The 17,584-nt window shown below is 42.4% G+C and overlaps 1 protein-coding gene across 2 annotated transcripts in view; it reads right to left on the reverse strand.

Annotated features, from left to right (window-relative positions):
* The window catches only part of LOC146992058 (protein kinase C beta type-like), a 42,347-nt gene extending 27,887 nt beyond the window's left edge, over positions 1–14,460 (reverse strand). For both annotated transcript variants that reach the window (XM_085783264.1, XM_085783263.1), the window contains exons 1-2: positions 13,932–14,460; positions 12,995–13,026 (exon numbers count right to left, since the gene is read on the reverse strand). In XM_085783264.1, coding sequence (XP_085639390.1) covers positions 12,995–13,026; positions 13,932–14,101 — 202 coding nt within the window. In that variant the 5' untranslated portion in view covers positions 14,102–14,460. The remainder of the gene's footprint in view (positions 1–12,994; positions 13,027–13,931) is intronic.
* Positions 14,461–17,584: the final 3,124 nt, after the last annotated feature.

A 17,584-nucleotide genomic window follows, 5' to 3' on the forward strand; every position in this document is an offset into this window, starting at 1 on the left:
TTAAAGTCAAGAAGACGTCAACGCAAACTGATAAAGCAAATATTAACACACATGTTGTAACAGCAGGGACTGGACACTAAAAAAAAAACTAAAAAACGCACGCACACACGCACACAGAGGGTGACATTACGCTCTGGTTTAAATCTTAATTATTCACATTCTCGTTACATTTTCATGAGGCACCGTGGCCACTGGCAGCACTTTCCACAGGTTCCTCGCAGTTAACTGACAGAGCTTATGTCTGTGCATATGTGTGTGTGTTTATCTGTGTGTCTGTGCGTGTGTGTGTGTGTGTGGACAACCTGGACGCACAGTCGCAAATTGCAGCTGGTGCAGTTTTTAGCTCAAAAACAAAAAGACACGACGACGACGACACCACAGTGTGAAGACGGTGCGGTCGGTGTAGTGTGGTTGAACTCATGCACAATGCAAATGAAAACAGTGAGGAGGAGAGAGAGGGTTAATGAAGGGAAACACAAAGAGAGAGAGAGAGAGAGGACGACGACAATGAGACGGAGCACAGGAGGAAAAGAAAGAGTGAGGATTAAAAAAACAAAAAGTCAAACAAAGAAAGAGATAGGCTGTGTGTGTGTGCGTGTGTGCAAGTGTGTGTGTCTGTGTTTGCGTGTGCGCAAGTGTGTGTGTGTGAATGTGGGCAGGAAGGAAGGGATGGGGGCACAGCTGGGTTTGAGGCAATGTGAGGGGGTGGAGAATTCATGTGTGTGTGTGCATGTGTGCGTGCCGTGTGTGTGTGTGTTTGCAGTGTGTCAGAAAACCAGAAAGAGAAGTGGAGCAGCAGAACGCAGCGTGAAGAAGTGAAGTCACACTTTACAGCCTTTTGATCACAAATCTGCGCCGTCACACACACACGCACACACACCTGTGCATGCACACACGTGCGTACACACGACACACTGAAAGACAGGCCTAGTGACCTGCCGAGGAGGTCTGTGCTCTGTTGCCTAGCAACCAAGCTGAGCCCTACAGTCGAGTCTACACTCGCCATCCCCGTTTTCGTTTTGACTGACGGCGCTAGCAGCAAACCAGAGTGGGAAGACTGGGAAGCGATAAACTGCCAGGACGACAGCGGGCCGACAGTTTGACATCGAACAGGAAGCAACAGGAAGTTCCTCCATGTTGGATGACGACCAGTCGGAAAACCACAGATGGAGACGAGATGCTGGTAATCTTCACTCAGGCCTCAACACGACCAATGACGATCCAAACCTGATAAAACACTGGCCCCCAAACTGCTCTCTGTGCTCTGAGGCCCATTCACGCTGCTTTCAGTCATGTCACCGAGACTGAAAATCGAGTTTTTAACCTTGTTAATATCAGTACAGTGATTTTAGATGATGCAGGAAAATAAATCAGTCAACACCAGGACTAAAAACCAAAAATAAATTATTGCCTTAATCCGACTATAACCCGACAACTGAATGTAAACGCGTTAGTCCAACTAATACCGGACTTCTCCAAATCTGACTAAGACACCCAGATAATGCGATTGGAAACCGAAAATCATGTTTTTTGTGCTTTTCACGTGTTCCTGTGGCGTTTTTCTGACGTTAGAGGACATATCAGCAGAAAAGTAAGTGTAAAATTGCATTTCTGAGTATTTCTGCCTTCAAATTGCCGTGAACCAACGGCAGACGCAAACTGGCAGTTTCAGGCAGACCGGGGTTGACGGCGTCACAACCTGGACGATGCATGTGCGCATGCTTCACAACAGTAAAGATGACACAAAGTGAGGCACAGAAGCCGGCCCAAACTGGCAAAGACATTTTTTTTAAACCCTTATAGAAAAACCACATGAATTTCAGATGTGACTCATGATTTTTCACACGTGAGAAATTTTGCAAATGGGAATCATGTTATTTGCAAATGAGAAACATGTGGTTTGGGCCCAATTTTATATGAATCACATGTGAAATCCCATGTGAATGTGTGGTTACATGTTTTACACATGTGCTCTACATGGTAACACGTTTGATCACATGTGGTAAATTATGAGAGACACTTCCAACGCTGTGTGACCTTCAGGGCGAGGCGGTCTAAAACCTTCTCTGGTGTCAAACGTTGCAGTTCCCGTTAACAGAGCTACACATCAAACACTTTAGCAGTGATTTGAAGAACTTTACATATTCATCTCAGTAATTTATTCAACAACACCGAACAGGAAACACCCGAATCCTGTGTAACACTTGTGGCCAAAACTAATTCCTGCTAAGACGTCTCTAGAGTCTTATTCTTACATTGGTTCTTAAAAAGCAGATAAAGGGTTAAACACTTTTATATATTCAGGCGCAAAAACTCTTATTTTGAAATAGCAATGATAATACTGAATTTAAACAGGGATAAGCACTTAAAAAAAGACTGTTGTTTTTGTCTGAGTCAGCTTTCTCCCTGTGGACGTACAGTATACTGAATGACTCGTTCAGCAGACGTGCCCAGACTTGTAGATAGCAGCAAGAAATTAGTTGGAAAGTCCATGTGATTTCCTGATCAAAGCACAACCCAATAAATATTAACAATGGTTAGAATAATTATTAGAGCATTGAAAATATTTTGCTTTCCACTTCAGGAGAAAATTCTTAGGAGTCATATCTTTTGTTTTGTTTTTTTTTGTTTTTTTTTTGGGGGGGGGGGGCATATAGCAGAAAGAAAACATGCAGGTCAACTCCATTTAACATCTGAGGAATCTCCTGTGTCTTATCTAAAGCCTGGGACAAACCTGAAAAAACAATGGGAAACGTCCAAAAGCCTGAATAAACTGCACAGACTGATTGTTTCCATCAACTTGCAGAATATTTTTTCTCCGACAGTCAGGAAGGGAAATTAATCTTTCAACTGATTAACTAGAATTATGACACTGTGGTTGTATTGCTCCACCACTCAGACTAGTTTCAGATTAAAGAGTCACATAAAAAGACCTTCTGTAAATGATGGCTAAGATGCTTCATGAGGTTTAGTTTAGTTTATGTATTTATTTCATTCATTTATCGAGCATAAAAACAAAAATAAAATAAAATACTGTAACTCTTGAATGAAAGGGGGCAGAAAGAAGCAAACTTACGTATATTGTCTACCCCTTGTTACAAAGAATTAATTCACAAATTAGATAATATACATCCAAGCAGGTGATGTTGAATTTTGACCTTTGACCCCCAAAGTCTTATATCCCAAGTGGACATTTCTACCAAAGTTGAAGAGATTCCCTCAAGATTTTACAGGGATAACGTTACGGGGCCAAGATCACCTTTGAGAGGTGACCATGCCCCTGACCTTCGACCTTTAAAGGGATAGTTCAACATTTTCGCAAATTCTCCTATTGCCATAATCCCTATAGTCATAGCAGTAGGTTCATTACCTTTAATTATTGGTGCATGTTGTTTTGAGATCCACGGGGCAGAGACGTGAGCTGCTCAGTGAACACAATGGAGGTGAAAGGTACAGGTCCCCTGTCCCTCATCAAACTCATCAAATACACAATCCAACAACTCCAAAACACTCTGGTGGAGACGTTGTGACCTGCACATTTACCACGCTATGAAATAATCATGTAACATTACGAGACAGAGTTGTTTTTAAGGCAAATGCAGCCGGAACTACATTCCTGACACGGCTGCTGGGCGGGGTGATTTCAAAAGCGCAAGTATTTGCTTCATGTGTCTAAATCTTACATAATTATACATGATTATATATAAATATGACAACTTCTCCACGAGAGCGTTTGAGTTGTTGGATTGTGTATTTGATGAGTTTGATGAGGGACAGGGGACCTGTACCTTTCACCTCCATTGTGTTCACTGAGCAGCTCACGTCTCTGCCCCGCGGATCTCAAAACAACATGCACCGATAATTAAAGGTAATGAACCTACTGCTATGACTATAGGGATTATAGCAATAGGATTTGCCACTATCCCTTTAATGTCTAATCAGTTCATCTTTGAGTGGCAGTTAATGTTTGTGCCCATTTTGAAGGGATTCCCTCATGGGGTTCTCAAGATATTTGGCTCACAAGACCAAAATCATATATTGAGACGTCCCAACAACAATTATCTTTGACTTTCATCCATCAAGATCTGATTAACTTCATAAAAGGCCAAAACCTCATTTTGTGAGCTCACTGTGACCTTGAGCATTAATGTAATGAGTTCATCCAAGGTGTTATTGAGACACTGTGTCCATGAGACAGACGCACAACCAGAAAACGATGTCACAGTGGCACAAGAACACAAGACAACACACACTGAATGACTGATCAGTGACAACAACTCATCCTATGGGGAAGGCCACCAGCTCTCATCACAAAACAAAGATGGACGCCAACCAGCATCCTGTTCAGTTTCTAACAGTGTTGGGAACATTACTTTTAAAAAGTAATTGGTTATAGTTACTGAGTTATGTCATGATTAAAGCAATTAATTACCAGAAAAAGTAACTATTGTGTTACTTTTTAATAAAATGCTCGAATATGTCAAATTGGACTTCCCTCCCTAGCCTCCCTTTTATCGGGAACTAACCAACTGGCTCAGTATTCCTCCACACAGGCAGGGTCCTCGACGCCCTGTATCACTCCACCCATCAGCTGTTTGGATCAGCGGCGCGTGGAAGAGGCGGAGTGATACGCCGCGGAGCCTGCCTATGTGGAGGAATACTGACTGAGTTGGTTAGTTCCAGATAAACGGCTTTTTACCTACCAGTTGATGAACTGAAAATTATGTGTATAACGTACACTTAAACGGGGGGTATCCTTTTGTGAGGGGCTACAAACAGTAACGTTTTTGATTACTAGCACCATTAGTAACGCCATTATTCCCATCACTGGTTTCCTAAACACTGATATTTCTCTCAGGCAAGACTCAGGTGATGTTCATCGTCTCAGATATCTTGAATGAACACATACTGTTTGATTGCATAGTACTGACCAATACCGGACGTCGCACGTCATATTCATAGTAAGCTCAACAGTGGCAACGCAAGTCTCTGCTTTTAAACATATTCAAACTAGGAACAGAAACAGAGCTGTGTGGTGAAGGCTGGGAGCCACTGCTACATAACATGTTGTTGTGGTGCGACCTGGGTCAGTTGAGTTCATCTCACTGTCACTGATTCATCAGTATCAGCCAGATATCTGCCTGTTTCTATTGGTAGAGCTAAAAAAAAAAAAACTCAACAAAGTAACTGACAGAAACAACTTTTTTGATGATTGACCTTAGGTAGTTTCAGCTGCTTTTCAACTTCAGGCCTTCTGTGTTTTATTGTATACATTTGTAATTTAAATAATGTGGAAAACAGTTGCTGCTGCTCTTCTAGTAAACAGATCATTTGTCCATTCCTAATACAGAAACTGTATTTGCTGCAGATACTTTGAATTGTGAAGCTGCTTCATACCAAACATCAACCTGTGTCATTTGCTGTTATTGTGATCATCCTGAGTCTCATCCCACAGCATCCATCCCGACATCTGCCATTTTCATCTGTTAGCTATCTGATTCATTGTGAAGGAAGGAGCCAGCTGACTGACTGACGACACCTTAAACTGTCTGGACCGACTGTACTCTGAAATAATCTGCTCTTTTTCTTAGCAACAACCACAGCGTCACCTCGCCAGCATATCTCGTAATCGATAACTTGGACCGGCTCGTCTGACATCCAATCAATAACAGAGGCACTGTCTCAACCATTGATCAGCCAACGATCAGGATCAAAGCTCAGCTCACAGTTGTGATCTAATCAATATCAATGACACACTTTTGGCATTTGTTGCTGGCATTTCATTTCAGTCGCTGTGTTTAGGTGTCGTTTTTATAACGGTCGTAAACGTCGACAAAGACGCGATTCATTCTTATTTCTGGAGAAAACAGCAGATTAACATCTTCTTGTCACAGCACTGAGGCCGGTGGGGTGTGATGTGGAAAGATCGGTGATAATCACAGGGTTCATCAAGAGGACGAGTCAACAGAAGAAAAAAAATGTTTCGCTCTAGTCAACTTTTGGTGGAGTGTAGGAGGAAAAAATACTACTACACCCACCCACCCCAATGCAAACACACACACACACACACACACACACATACACACACCACAGTGCTCTCAGCTTGGTTGAAGTTGCAGATGCTAGCAGCAGATCTCCTTTCTGTCCTGTCCATCTGTGTTTTGAAATGTTCTCATATGACAGCTCAGATGAGCAATGCAGGGACGTAGATCAGTTTTTATTTGATATCTCAACATTTTCAGGTTGAAGCACTCTGACGTTTGGTTCACACATTTATTTTATTTTTATTTTAATCCTATACCGACTTTTGCCTGAAAAACTAATGACGTTGACATTACTACTGCTACAAGTTTGTTAGCATTCGCAACACGTTACATTACGCATGTGTACCATAGCATTTTTACTGAAATTATGTGAATGATGGGACTTAAGGGACAACGAGGAGTTTTGGAAAAGCGAAGTGTTTTCACACTACATTTATGAGCCTCCGCGCGCACCGTGAAATTCTTTGACCGGCGCAAGACGGACTCATGTTTTCATTCATCAAGAATTAAAGTCAGAGGTTCAAAGAGGTTCAGTTACCGTCGTAATTCCGACCATAAACGGCGATTCGGCGGCGTTATTCTCATGAGCGTCCGCGAAACCGAAAGTAAGGAAACGCTGGTCGGCTCGCCCAGCATTTCCACCATTAATTAAAATAACAAAATAACGATAGAGACAAAACAATATATTTATCGAAAATGGGCCCATTAACAAGTGTGGGTAGCGTAGATTCATCCACATTAACGTGAGACTTTTTTTATAACCAAATAGAAACTCCTCGTTGTCCCTTTAATCTGATGTTTTTTGTGGGCTTTAACAAGTTTATTATGTGAAATATTGAGTTAAATATTATGGCTATACATTTCATTTGATATTTTATTGGTGAAGTACTTACAGAAGAAAATTTAGAGCAATGTTTGTTTTGGAAAAAATGCCTGTGTTGTCTGAAGGCAGCGAGCTGTTGCTGTTAGCAGAAAAATATTGACTCTGCTTAAAGTGTACATGTCCAGAATCTCGTCTCATCATTCAGACAGTATTTGGACTTGAAGTTAAAACAGTTGGCATTCAGATTTTAGCATTTATCTCAAAGCACCACTGCTGTGTACTCAGTCAGTCAGTACGGCTTCCCAGAGCTGCGGTCACCAAACGTTTTCAGCCAAGGATCCCTGAGCTCGGCCTGAGTGAAAGACAAGATCCACCCATTGTAACGCCAAGAGAAAAAGACGACCCAGATTCTATTTCCAACTTGAGTCGTCTTTATTTGGGCTAACTGTATTTGAATTACTTGAAGTGCTTAAGTCCAGCTTTCTAATGAGCACAACTCAGAACGCGCTGTAACTAGAGTTTGAAAGCTGCAGCTGTCTTGAGGATTTTATAAGATATTACACTTTTATTTCAAAAAAAACATACTGAATTTAAGTCCAACTGAAAACAAAGGCATGTGGCCTATTTTGCATTGAGGAAAACTAGTTTGTTCATATTTCAAAAAAATTGTATTAATTAGCATTGTTAACGGTTATGTTTATTCATTCAAGTTGCAAGTCGGTAAAAGAAACTTCCAACTTGGCAACAAGGTGAAAAGAAAATCCTCTCCTTATCCTGGCTGGTTTCTTCCCTGACGCCTCCTGAGGTAAAAACTGCCCAGCTGTTGGTTTATTTTTCTGTTTTTCTGCTTCTTTGTGACGATAGCAACTCTGACGTGGTAGTCTGAATAACAGAAATAAAGTGTATGTGAGATGCACACAACCAATATTCTTTCTATTGTTCTCATCCTATTAGGAAAATCTTTGATGTCTACTAACTGATTGCAATCGACAGGTCGGCGATCCCTGCTCCGAGCGTGACTCAGTCTAGACTCTTGTCATTTCAAGTGTCTTGTTTCCAGATAAAAATCAACATGAAATTCAATATTAATTCATTTACAATTGGCCACATACACAGATCTGTGTATGTGACCGGGTCACAAATACAGTATCTAATATGCAAATCAGGATCTGCCTTTATTATTCATTATCCGATCAATATCCTACTACAAAGACATGGATGAATCACTACGGACAAAACATAAGTTTCATCATCTTCACAGGCTCCAACTCACTCGTGCAGATAAATGCTCCCTCACCCACACAGATCGTTCAGTGGTTGAACTGATCAGGGATCAGCGAGACACTCGGTGCACCTCCTGCTTCAAATCGTTCAGGGACGATTTTCCTCGTTGCTTTAATGAGGCTGAGAACAATGGCTCATTTCAGTGTAATTTTAGAGCAACCTTAACTGTAGCTATCCCAAAGACAGAGGAGACAGACCATGAATGCATTAAGAAGAATCAGATGATGAGTCCTCGCTGCTGTCGTTAGTTAGTTACACCATGGCAAAGATTGCACACAAGTCCTGCAGAGTTGGTGTTGGCGGTGATCACGTTTCGACCTGTTTGGACGTGTTTACTCTTTAGTCTTTAGTTTGTTTTTTTTCTCCTGTTCAGACCTGGCATCAACATCCATCTCAGGTTGACGGCTCCTAAGTGCAGGCGACACATTGAGGACACATTTGAGATTTGATCACTCAGAGCAGATTCAGAGGTGGTCTGTCCTCTGCTGCAGTTTCGTAATGAACCGATTTGTGGCTAAAATCTTTTATTTCATTGCAGAGCTGTGAGCAGAGCATTGGTAAGCCCAGTAACACCTTACCCTGCTCTTTCCCTCTCTCTCTCTCTCTCTCACACACACACACACAGAGACAGACGATGGACTTGTCCGTTACAGTCAGATTAGCTAAAACAACACAACATGTGTTTATTTGCATTTAAACGAGGAAGTAAGATGTGATCGTATGCGCTCACTGGAGATGGACTGGAGCTGTCCACTTGCAAAGACGACATCCAGGTCGTAATGTAGCCCTGCAATGCACCTAAGTCTGGGTCTGGGTGCACACTTAACTGTTTTAGGCCAAATTTTAAGCTCAATATCGGGCCTTATTTTACCCATCAACAATCAAGGGGGTGAGGCCCGATTCAAGGGTTGTTGCAAATTATTATTTGTCACAAAAAAAAACATGCAAATGTGTTATGTAAAAGCATTTATTTTATTGCTCCTAATCATGTCAGAGCCTCCCCCATCTTAAATCTGGAACTGTAAATATCACCATTTACATTTACAACTCCAGATCAGGGTGCAGAGCAGGAAGCATCGGCAACAAGATGTTGACTACTTTACTTTTATACCTATAACGTCTTCTCAGCCAGGATTTCATTCATATTCTTCTTCTCCTGTATTGTTTTTGCTGCACATGCCAGCTGACGACATCGATCGTGTTTTTCTTCTGAAGTCAAACGTGATCATGTGACTGTGTGAGGAATAGCTGCTGTAAAACCGTCACTACTAAATACTACAAATACAAACTGCAGGTGTGTAGCCAGCCTGAGGTGAATGCAGTGTAAATGTGGTTTCATTCTTGTCAACAGTGATTCAGTGATTCCTGCTCTGATACAAACACTTTGAGGCTGCCGATACTTTCACCAGAAACAACTCGACATGTTGCATGAGGAAAAAAGTTTAAATGACGAAAATTAATTGTGGCTAAAGTCTATTGATCTGCTTCAGTTTCAGGGTCCTGGTGTATAACTCATGCCAGATCACTGTCAAGTTAAGTTATTAGTATCACATGTGTGCTTTAATAGGAGTTGAGTGGTCTGTTGTTAAAGGCCTTTGTAGAGACATGAGATGGATATTATATCCATTTGCCTCACTTAGAAATCAACTTGTTGACATGGAGAGAAGTGAGGTTTCTCATTTCAAGATCAGAGAACCTCACGTAAAACCAACCCTCAAGAATTACAGCCTATTGACTCTTCATCTGCCTCTGGCGGGAAATGACATGGGGGGTGGGGAGGGGTGTTCCTACCCCCTGTTTGCTCTGAGAGCACCTACATGTGCAATACTAAGCACTGAGAAAAAGGGAAAAAGCTGAAGGCAGGAAAGAAAGAAGAGAAATCTCCGCCTGGTGCTCAGGTATTCAGACACTCCCACAATCCACAGAAGACAGCTTTGTCACACAGACACACACACAAAAGAGTTTCTTTCTGAGAGAAACACACACTCACACACACACACACACACTCATCACTACATGCCAGAACAGGTCTACACCAGATGTGTGACATTCCTCCAAACCAGCACAAGAGTTGATCATTTGTGTGCGTGCACCCCAACTCAACTCTATCCAAACTTTTCTGGTTCCTCTTGTTCTCTTGAACAATTAGAACAATCCTCACTGCTTCTCATTTACAGAAGAACTCACACTTTTCTCTCATGTCACTTACGTAATTACTTAGAAAGTGTTTTTTCTACTGGTTAAAACCTGTCTAAATGTCCCAGGTATCGAGGAGGTTGCATGTAACCACTGATTTCACATATTTAAAACATCTTCGAACCTCAACTCTGAGACTGGAAACATGTTCTCGCCCTTGGAAACAGTAGTTGTTGTGATACGACTGAAAGCTCCAGAACAGCTGCTAAATGGCCCTTGAGGAGAGATTGTTTTGGGCAAATGCTGCTTACAAGGCCAAGAAGAAACATCCAATCTCAACATTTAACCAAACAAAATGTGACTAAACTCACAGGCTGTTTTTTTAATCTGTATAAATCTCTTTGATTTTGTCTAAAATGCAGTTTCAACTCTTCGTAAATGTGAACTTTTTTTTTTACAGCAAATCAGGTCATAACCACTGAAACAGAGTTGTTGAACCATTAAATCCTGGTTTCCTCATCTCATCTCGTTGATGGTTTTGTATATGAACAGTGTTTGTGCATCATCCATGTGGAACTAACAACTGTTTTTGGTTTTGCATTTTACACAAAAAATATCCTTTTTTTGCATTGTGTCCTATGTCTAAAGCACTTTGGGTCATCTTGATGTATAACAGGTGCTATACAGTTACCTGTCCTGTAAAACTTGCTGTGCAGCATTCCAGTTAGGAAAAAATTTAAGGGGGGAAAATAAATCACTGTGTGCGCAACTCTCTCTCTATTTGTTTTTAATGTATAGGAGTCATAAACTGCCCTTACAAAGCTTGTCTTCAACCTACACGTCACCACATTAACATTTATTGCTTATTAGAGGTGAAGATCTGTCTGACCCATATTTAGAAATGACATCAGGAGCAATCTTTTACTAAATCTAAATCTGTTTATTGTTTTGAGATAACATGTTTTTTTTTCAAGCTAGACTTCTGTAAACAAAACAAAAAAAACATTTTTTTTCTCAACTGGAAATCCTCCAGCACTTTGACATATAGTCATCCAAGTAAAGTAAACACACTTAACATGAGAAAACTGTAGCGCTGCAGCTAATGATTGTTTTTGTAAGCGATGAATCAGATAACAGTGAAATGTCCGTTATAACAACATTGCGCCTAAACGACTTTATAAAATTACTTCTTTTTTTTTCAGAAAAATAGATTGGATAGATTGAAATTTATATAGTTGCCTTTTCTGCAAGACAAGAATTCAAATTATTGGTGCAACTCCATCAAATTATTTTCTGATTTGAGCTGTGACCACTGGATAACCGAATTTTTTTAAAAGTTATAGAATCAGTTAACGCTGAGATTTGTTTTTTTTTCTTTTTTTGATCAAATGTAACCCTGCTGTGTTAATCTAGATGTCTACATTTCAGCCTGAGACCTGACGATATCATCGTTTAGCAGGTAGTTTGTTGGACGGTCAACTTCACAAACAACCCTCAGACAACAGTTTCTTGTTGAAGAGACGGTGTGTAAATTTAGGAGTTATCAGTTAACTCACCACGAAACCTGATCTGACATCAGCTCTACCTGCGCGCGCCTCTGATAGGCCGGTTCTTACCCAACTACGTGTGCATATGTGTTATCAGGTCGAGGGTAATTCACCACACACTAGTCCACTATCACACACACACGTTTAATGTTTATTCTCTCTACCTCTACCCACAGTGCATTTCCTGTATCGCCACCAGAGCTGTAGACGAGCCAGTGGCCAGCCTGCAGATACAAGGGGACTTTCTTTCTTTTTGTTTTGTTTTACTGCTCATAAAAATAACAACCTCACGGTCAAACTTTGCACAACTGTAGTCCAATTAATGAAGCTCTTACACAAGAGCGTAATGTGGAAACTTTAGCCACTTTCTTCCTGAACCTCACATGGTTTGGTCACATGAGTGCAGCCAGATGAGTTGAGGTGGGTGTCTGAGATCAGTGGGGAGGAGGAAGTGATACTGCCAGCACAGCGACAAACATTTGGTGCAATACAGTAACAGTAGCACACACACACACACACATAAAAACACGCACACATGTGAGTGAGGGGTGTCACTATGGAGCAGCAAAGCCCTGTTTATGAAACCATTTTGTGCAGAGGTTCATGTCTAGACACCCACCCACTCACTCACTCACTCACCGTCACTGCCACCCACAGACACACATCACCCACCCACCTACGCACAAACTCATTATACAAATCCAATCATATGTCAGGCTCCGAGATGATAATAATAAAACATTAAAAAAAAAAAAAGAGGCAAAGAAAATCTAACTTCCTGGTTCGTCCTCCTCCCATTTCTCCTCGGCCAAACCCGGGCATCTCAGCTTTCACCGCTCCGCCGACTCTTCTACTCTTACATCTCTCACTGTCTCTTCAGCAGCTCCGAGCCTGTTTGGGGATTCTCACTCTCATTTATCACTGTTGGCAAGCACCTGCTTCGAGTTTGACACCTGCCAGCCAACACCAACACGCCGTCAACCAACGAGCCAACAGGTCGCTCTTAACAGTGTGCAGACCTGCGACCCTGAATACAACAAACACACACACACACACACACACACACACACAGCCGGGCTCCCCCTCAGACAGTGAACATCCGTCCACACACCCACAGCCATATGCAGCAGTGGGATTTGTGAATAAGATACTGCTCTTACCTTGGCACTGGAATCCCTGTTTCCCAAAGCCCCTGTGGAGAGAGGAAAGACAGACATGTAAGATTTTGGGGGGGAATTCATTCATAAAGATGCTAAAAACTTATTCATACACATCAAGGCTGCAACTGATGATTGTTTTTTATCTATTAAACAATCTGGTGACTACTTGTTTCATTCAAACCACAAATATCCAGCTCACAGTGACATTAACAGAGCAAAGCTTCACATCCAATCTGTCAATATTTGTCTTGTTTTTGTGCATGAGAATTGGCTGGAGTGATTAATTAATAACCAAAACAGTGCCCATTGTTTCTTTTCTGTCAATGGACACCCAATCAATTAAACTCCTATATCATGTCAGCTATAATGCAGATACCCAATCACACATGGACACACAGACCAACCCACACAGCTGCCGCAGCAACACCACCACCAGGGCCCTGCGTGTCTGTGTTGTTGCCTCTCCAGCTTCATTCCTCCACCACCACCAGACCTCCAGTTTCAGAGATTATTATTTGGAGGAGGGGGGGGGGGGGTCGATGGGACGATGCGGTAACGCCGAGCAGCAGCAACTGTTCTGCAGCCTGACACACGCATCTCATCTCCCCCCATAGACACACACACAGCAGCTATACTAGGGCCCGCGGAGCTGTCGCATTGTGGATGTGGAGACTGGAGCTACAGGGGGGAGAATGGCGCATCGCGGTGTTTTTGTTTTTGACAATGACAGTGAACGAAAAGACTGCGGCGTCTGGTCGGTGGGCTCTGTCAGTGTGAAAAGGAGGCCGAGCCGAGCCGAGCCGAGCCGAACCGAGCCGCAACAGCAGCAGCAGCAGCAGCAGCAAGTGAATCACCTGTGTCCTTTCCCCTCACACACACACACACACACACACACACACACACACGCACAGGCAGAGACACACACACACACACTCACCAGATGAAGTCCGTGCAGTGGCTGCAGAAGGTGGGCTGCTTGAAGAAGCGCGCGATGAACTTGTGGTCCTTCACCTCGTGCACGTTCTTCTGGCGCAGGGCTCCCTGACGGGCGAAGCCGCGCGCGCTCTCCGGTACCTCTCCGTCGCTGCTGCCGGCGGGGTCAGCCATCTTAACGAGGAAGCGGCGGCGGCGGCGGCGGCGGTCCGCGAGGAACGACGAGGGGTGAGGAGCGAGAGAGAGACAGAGACAGAGCTGCTGGAGAGAGAGAGAGAGAGAGAGAGAGAGAGAGAGACGACGGTCGCGGTGCAGGTGGCTCTTCCTCCTCTTCCTCCTCCTCCTCCTCCTCCTCCTCTCCGCCCCTCTGGCCGCCTTGGTCTTGGTGTCGCTCGTGCCGCCGCCGGTGTTTTGTGTTTTGTGTTGTGTTGTTGTGTCGGTCGGTGTGTGTGCGTGCGTTGTGCGTCCGCAGCTCGAGTCGCCTCGCGCTGAAGCTGCTGCTGCTGCTTCTTCCGGCGGGTCCCCGTGCCGCCGCGCCGCGCGCTGCTGCTGCTGCTGCTGCTTCCCTGTTCTCACCGATGTGTTACTGCTGCTACAACTCTCTCTCTCTCTCTCTCTCCACTCTCTCCCTCTCTTTCTCTCTCCCTCTCTCTCTCTCTCTGCTGCTTACAACTCTCTCTTTCTCTCTCTTTCCCTTTCTCTCTCTCTGGTTTTTTGGGCAATAAGGAAGTGTAATTAATAAAAGCTGGATGAAAAGTCAAAAAGTTTCCCCATCTTTCTCTTTCTCTCTCTCTGCTGCTTACAACTCTCTCTCTCTCTCTCCCTCTCTCTTTCTCTCTCTCCCTCTCTCTCTCTCTGTTGCTTACAACTCTCAATTTCAATTTCAATTTGCTTTATTGGCATGACTGTGATATACAATATTGCCAAAGCATTGGGACAGCAGAGCAGTATGCTCTCTCTCTCTCAATTTTTAAATTTAATTTTCAATTTAAATAGCTTTATTGGCATGACAAGACAGTGCTTATATTGCCAAAGCATAAAAAATAATCAATAGTCAATGGCAGAACATAAACAATACCAAAATATAAACAATTGTGACAATTAGCAGTGTGTCTCTCTCTCTCTCTCTCTCTCTCTCTCTCTCTCTCTCTCTCTCTCTCTCTCTCTCTCTCTCTCTCTCTCTCTCCAACTGTCTTGATTGTCAAAGGTGTTTATGGGTGTCACACCTATGAAGCAATCAGTAGCAACAGTGCAGCAAGTAGCCAGTGGTGTGTGTGTAGTCTAATTTGTTGTAGTGGGTATAACTGCTTTCTAGGTGGTGTGGGTAGGACTGTTCATACCTGTATCACAGAGATATAGGCTAGTTAGATAGTTTTGTTGTAGTGGGTAGATACTGAAATATTAATGCATTTTCTGTGGGTAGCTATAATCTTTATTATTACGGACTCAGGTCCATAATAAATAAAAAAGGAGACAATACAAAGACCTACAATACAAGATAAACACCATCATAAATTTAAAACACATACAGACACCTGTTCCAGCTTCTTCATTAAATCCAACAGTCCGACACAGCGACGCACTGCTACTCTAAAGTCTCTGTAGCTCATCAGCCCGGAACTCGCCGTCTCAAAACGAGCGACAAATCGCGTATCTCGCGTTTGGTCGCGCGTCAGAACCCGAGCGAAAAGAACTCGAGCGAAAAAAAAGCGTTCCTGAAATAGACGAAGACGCGATGGTCCCGTCGCCCAAAAAAAATCGGGTGTATTGCGTCGCAAAAAAAAAAAAGTCGCGTCTACCGCGTCTCGCGCCTAATCGCTTCTTTGTGTTACGGCCTTTTACACCGCGGACGTAACGAATAAACGGTGACGGTGTGAACGAACAACATGGAACAGGACCAGACGTGGCGTTGTTTCCTCTTCTCACCGACAGCTCCACTCTCCCTTACTTACTCTAACTATTGTTATTGTTGAGGCCAGAGAATTGTGGGATTTATAGTTTTTGACCAATCGCAGGTTGTGCTCTTTTTGTGATTTTCCCGGTTCACACATGTTTGTTTTTTTTAGGGGCAAATGCGAGTGAAATGCTCGCCCATGGTGGGCATAAGAAAATGTAAGACCTGTCTAAAATTATTTAAGACTTGAACACAATAATTCAACAAATTTAAGACATTTTAAGACCTAAAATTTTGATTTTCACATTTTAGACTTTTTAAGACCCCGCGGATACCCTGTAAGTTGTGCGCTCGCAGCAGGACAGATAATCAGATGGATAATCGGTAAAGTTAATAATTTCACTTAACGTGGCCATGAATAAATTAATTTCGATGTTTCGCCTGTTATTAAATGCAAATCTTGAATAGGTCTCCACTGTTTTCACATTTAAAAAGGTCTTTGTTGTCTTTGTACAGAGACAATATGAGATTTGCTTGTAGCCACAGCACTTAAAAAACCCACTGTAACCTATTTTCATACGCACACCAGCCTCGCTTTCAATAAAACACACACTCGCGTTCCATAATTGCGATCAGTGAAATATATGAAAACAACAAAATACAATTTAAAAATGAGAGAAAAAAAATCTGAATTCTTCGACATATTTAAACTTAAAAAAAAGAAAGAAAAAGTAACGCAATAGTTACTTTCCCTGGTAAGTTACTATTATAGTGAAGTAGTGGAGTTACTAACTCAGTTACTTTTTGGGAGAAGTAATTAGTAACTATAACTAATTACTTTTTAAAAGTAACGTTCCCAACACTGGCTACCAATAGTTTCCTCATTTTTGCAGCACTGTACTTGCACCACAAGTCTGCCGTGTACAGTGTAGTACAATATGATCTGAACGAGGCTATCTTTACATCCTCTGTACACTTATTAAATTTCCTTGCAAGCATATTGGCCTGTGCATAGAGTTTACAACACTGACGTTGAATGTAGTAGTAGTAGTAGTAGTATAGCCACTGAGTATATACCTGAGTATCACCTAAACTACACCACTGCAAGTAGCTATGCATACCTCCAGCAGAGTCTGAGTAGAAGAGAAACACACACACATAATGACTTTCTCTCTAACCTAGACATTCTTACTATAGATATTACGTAAGCTTAAAATGTGAGCAACAGAGTGAAAACTGTAGTTACATTACTCATTGGGAAAGTAATCACACTATATAGCCCTCCTTAACAAGCAGCAAAACTCATGTGTTGCATCACTCACTACTCACACGGTACAGTTCAAAGGTCCCTGTAAACATCTAAAGGATTCTCCACTCTCATGTGGTTTCTTTATTATTTTAACACACTGCAGTTAAACAAGCTGGTGGCTGTAGCTACTGTCCTCCACAAGTCCAACAGTTACACTCCCTCCAAGTCTAAAAGAGAGTCTCCTCCTGCAAGTAAAAGTCTGCTCATAACTGTGGCTAACACTCGCCATGTCAGCCATGCAAACAATATTTGAATAAGACAGTGCCAAACCAGGTCACATTACTGTAACTGAGGCAAACATTGTCCAAAGGCTAATATATGGTTTCCATAACCACAACGCAGACCGCACCGCAGGTACATTCGCTGTGTTTAGAGAAGTACACTGAACACTATAGTTACGGGAACTATGTCTCCATCGTGGTTTTTAGTGTGTGTGTGCGTGTGTGTGTGTGTG

Source organism: Trachurus japonicus, chromosome 1 (genome assembly GCF_045865225.1).
Source record: "Trachurus japonicus isolate A0001 chromosome 1, Traja_1.0".
Lineage (NCBI taxonomy): Eukaryota > Metazoa > Chordata > Actinopteri > Carangiformes > Carangidae > Trachurus > Trachurus japonicus.